General features: G+C 42.7%; 3 protein-coding genes across 3 annotated transcripts in view; 2 read left to right on the top strand and 1 right to left on the bottom strand.

The window, feature by feature from the left end:
- PHALS_09082 (Armadillo-type fold) overlaps nt 1-68 on the top strand; it is a gene marked incomplete at both ends in the record, with an annotated part of 5,348 nt that extends 5,280 nt beyond the window's left edge. Inside the window, one exon of the mRNA XM_024724518.1 lies at nt 1-68. This exon is cut by the window's left edge and continues 3,834 nt beyond it. Within this exon, the coding sequence (XP_024575386.1) occupies nt 1-68 (68 nt within the window).
- A 946-nt stretch (nt 69-1,014) lies between these two features.
- PHALS_09081 (adp-ribosylation factor-like protein 2) lies at nt 1,015-1,850 on the bottom strand (the record flags this gene model as incomplete). The annotated part of the gene is made up of 5 exons (XM_024724517.1): nt 1,015-1,236; nt 1,292-1,381; nt 1,440-1,512; nt 1,587-1,697; nt 1,786-1,850. 5 exons carry the CDS (start codon nt 1,848-1,850, stop codon nt 1,015-1,017), a joined length of 561 nt encoding a protein of 186 aa, XP_024575385.1.
- Nucleotides 1,851-1,959: 109 nt separating this feature from the next.
- On the top strand, nt 1,960-3,207 carry PHALS_09080 (uncharacterized protein; the record flags this gene model as incomplete). Its single annotated transcript, XM_024724516.1, has 4 exons — nt 1,960-2,283; nt 2,344-2,956; nt 3,034-3,062; nt 3,118-3,207. 4 exons carry the CDS (start codon nt 1,960-1,962, stop codon nt 3,205-3,207), a joined length of 1,056 nt encoding a protein of 351 aa, XP_024575384.1.
- Between the last annotated feature and the right edge of the window lie 135 nt (nt 3,208-3,342).

Below are 3,342 nucleotides of genomic sequence, written 5' to 3'. Positions count from 1 at the left end.
CGCTAACCTTGCAATTAAATCGCTTCTCGAAATACACTAAGAAATGCTCAAACTGCTTTGCTGCTTGATCCTTAGTTTTAGCCAGGAATACTTTTCCCTCAGGAGGGGGTATCAAGAGCATCCTTTGCTTCAATGTAGGAATCCTTGGGCCAAATTGTTGCTGTTGATGCTGTGGTGGGAATGCATGCATTCCCTGTGTCTCTTGTTGCTCTCTATACGCTTGGAACTGCTGTTCTCTCTGTCTCGCGTCATCGCGAGCGATTTCATCGTAGTACGTACGGTGATCTCGTGCTCCCAGAGCTGAACCACATGATACTGGCATGTGAGGTTGAGATTGACTCTTGATGCGTTCAAGCATGACACTCCTTAATGCTTCTGCCGAAGCACTACTAAGTACGGAAGGCTGCTGATGACGTTGTCCGTTATTAGACCTAATTGTTGCTACTTCTATCCTCACATCTTGTACTTCTTCCTTCATCTGTAGCATCATCTCCCGCATTTCAAGCAATACTGCTGCTGGGGTGAGCTCTTCCTTCTTGTCTGTCACATTGTGAAGGACATTATCATTCTGTTGTGATGAACTCATAACCTGCTAAAGTAACGATACGCTACTTCTGCGCGAAGTGCTGTGAATGACAGATAGGAAGGAAGGACCTGGTGGTCTGAAGGCAAGTTTCCAAGTGAATGTATTCTGCTTGTAGCTATGTAATTATGCAAATGGGTGAAGACGTAAATTGTTTCCAACAGATAAGTATCATGATATTATGAAAAGGTAAAACGTAAAACCCGTGTTTAGAACAGATATATAGCATCATTTTTGTACGTTTGTACATAGTGTTTTGTGAGATATGTTTTCCTATGTGGACGTCGTCCATTGATGATGAAATCTCTTCTTTCTGTGTTAAAACTTACATTGACAAAATAAATGCATTTTGTAGCTGTAATCTATCTAAATTAAGAAAGCTAGTCTAAGTTTTAGCAAGAGCACACCTCCACTGGATCCACTTAAAGTCATCATTCCAAGAGAAAGATGCGGCTTGCTACATCATTTACAAGCCAGTCAATACCGTCAACAAGGCCATCACCAGTAATGGCACTACAGGAAAGAATACTCCAATGTCGAGTGGAAAATTGAGCTGACCGTAGCCCCAACGCGTCTGCAATTTCTGCTGAACTAAGGGCACTTGGTAGATCCTGCTTGTTGGCAAAAATCAGCAGAGTAGCTCCTGCAAGTCTCTGAGTGAAAAAAATGTGTAATTAGAAGCAGCTGAGGGGCTCTTATTCTCCATACCTCTTGAGTAAGCAAGTTTGTTAGCTCACGCTTGCAGTCTTCAAGTCTTCGTCTGTCAGCACTATCCACCACCCACACTAGGGCATCCGTCTATTACACACACGGATTGAGATGAAGCACACTTTCACAACTTTGATGACTAAATCACCTGTTCAAAGTAGTTCCTCCAGTACGATCGTATTGTTTGCTGTCCTCCCACGTCCCAAACATTCAGCTTAAAGCTACAGATTACAGCAGCCACATGCACCCTAGTCAATATCCGATATTCTCTGATCCAGCAGGATATTGCACTTGCTTTTTGTACTCGAGTGTCTGTATATCAAAACCCAGTGTCGGAGAAATCTCATTGATGTTTTGGCCCATAAACTTCTTTAAGATAGTCGTTTTGCCAGCATTATCTAGTCCCCTAAGCCACAGTCAACGTCAATATTCCTTCATTATAGGTTTCCATCTTCTCGCTTGCAGAATCAAGTGCGAAAGGCTCATGAACGCACAGCATGAGGACACGAATTTCCTTCTCTTTTTCCTTGACCTTCTTCAGAATAGTAAGTAGTCCCATTGCGACTTTGTTACCGTTTATTATTTAAAATTCACGACTGATAAAATTATATTAAATTACGAAGGAGTTCGAAACGACGCGAGATCCAATGCAATAGAATCGCACCGCCATGACCAAGGGTGTTCATCCCAGACGCTTGCCGATGACGAATTGCGATCAGAGTCAAAAGGATGCACACATACTCAAGTCCAGCAACCAAACACATGAACTACATGAATCTCCGGAGCAACGGAAGTTCCCCGACTCGAACAACGACGTGGATCTGCCTTTCACTACATCAGATGCATGTACACCAACATCGCTAGAGGAGCTTTTAGACTTGGAAATGGGTTCTGCTGTCGCTCTTACTCCTTTGAGTAATCAAAAATTTAGTCTATTACAGGAAGAAGAGAAGCTCGAGGGCAGCATCGACTTTGTTTCTCTAGAGGTTCTGGTGAGTTACGTGGGACTCTATCGATAAATCGCAGTAGTCTCATAAATGGTGTTACAACAGGCTATGCAAAGTCCACACGGCGAGGCTAAAGAGTGGAATAACAAGAAAGATAAGCAGAACGGAAGTTCATCTTCCCATCGTCCAGAAAACTCTCCGCATCGAAAATTTGGAATGCTTTCTAACGCTCAAAGGACCACACCGCTCAGCACCGTATCACCGACGGAGTCTGAATCATTCTTTTCAACATCTTCTAGCCAATTTTTGACAGATGACGACTTCGGTTTATTATCTCCCATGTCGCTTCCCGACACGCCATCGCGAAGTCGATCAAAATTAGCTCTTCCCTGGAATCTTGAGCTAAGTGCACCACCTATCGAAGTTGCAATTACAAATGAAGAAAGCTTTTGTCATCTCAGGCAATGTAACAGTGACCAAGGATCGAACCGCCGAGCCTCCTCAAGTATACTAAAACCTAGAGCCGCTACACCAAACCCACGAAATCACAGAGATTGTGGATCGGGCGAGACTACTTTAAGACTGACAAGATCATCACTGCCAACCTTACCTGAAATAAGGATCAAGGCTCGACATGGGGGAATCTACTCACTGCTGCTTAAAAACCGGTCTTTGATACAGGAACCCATTCTTCTTAAGGACGCACAGAACCCTGAAGGTACGTTAATGATTTGTCGATTACGCAATGACCAAATGACACCTTGATAAGTTTGTTCGTTTGCATTTGGCGCTCAGAAGTGACAGCACTACCGTCCGAATCCAAGGTGCATTGTATGTTCTCAAAAATTCATTCGGCTATGTTCTAATAATTATATTAAGGATTCGCCCTCTCAACCATTTGGCAAGCAACGACATGGTGGCATTTACAAGATGCTTCGAAATGATTATGGCCTTCATCAAGCCACTTGATATTTAAGCACAAATAATACAAATTCTAATTTTTACAAACAAAAATCCAATATTAAATGTCATGTAATTTAATAACCACTTAAGAAAGTATACATCGCTTCTAGCGAACAATGAAGCGCGTCTTTGGCCATAAAA

This window comes from Plasmopara halstedii (assembly GCF_900000015.1).
Source record: "Plasmopara halstedii genome assembly, contig: Scaffold_350, whole genome shotgun sequence".
Lineage (NCBI taxonomy): Eukaryota > Oomycota > Peronosporomycetes > Peronosporales > Peronosporaceae > Plasmopara > Plasmopara halstedii.
This window is presented reverse-complemented; position numbering and strand designations above follow the sequence as displayed.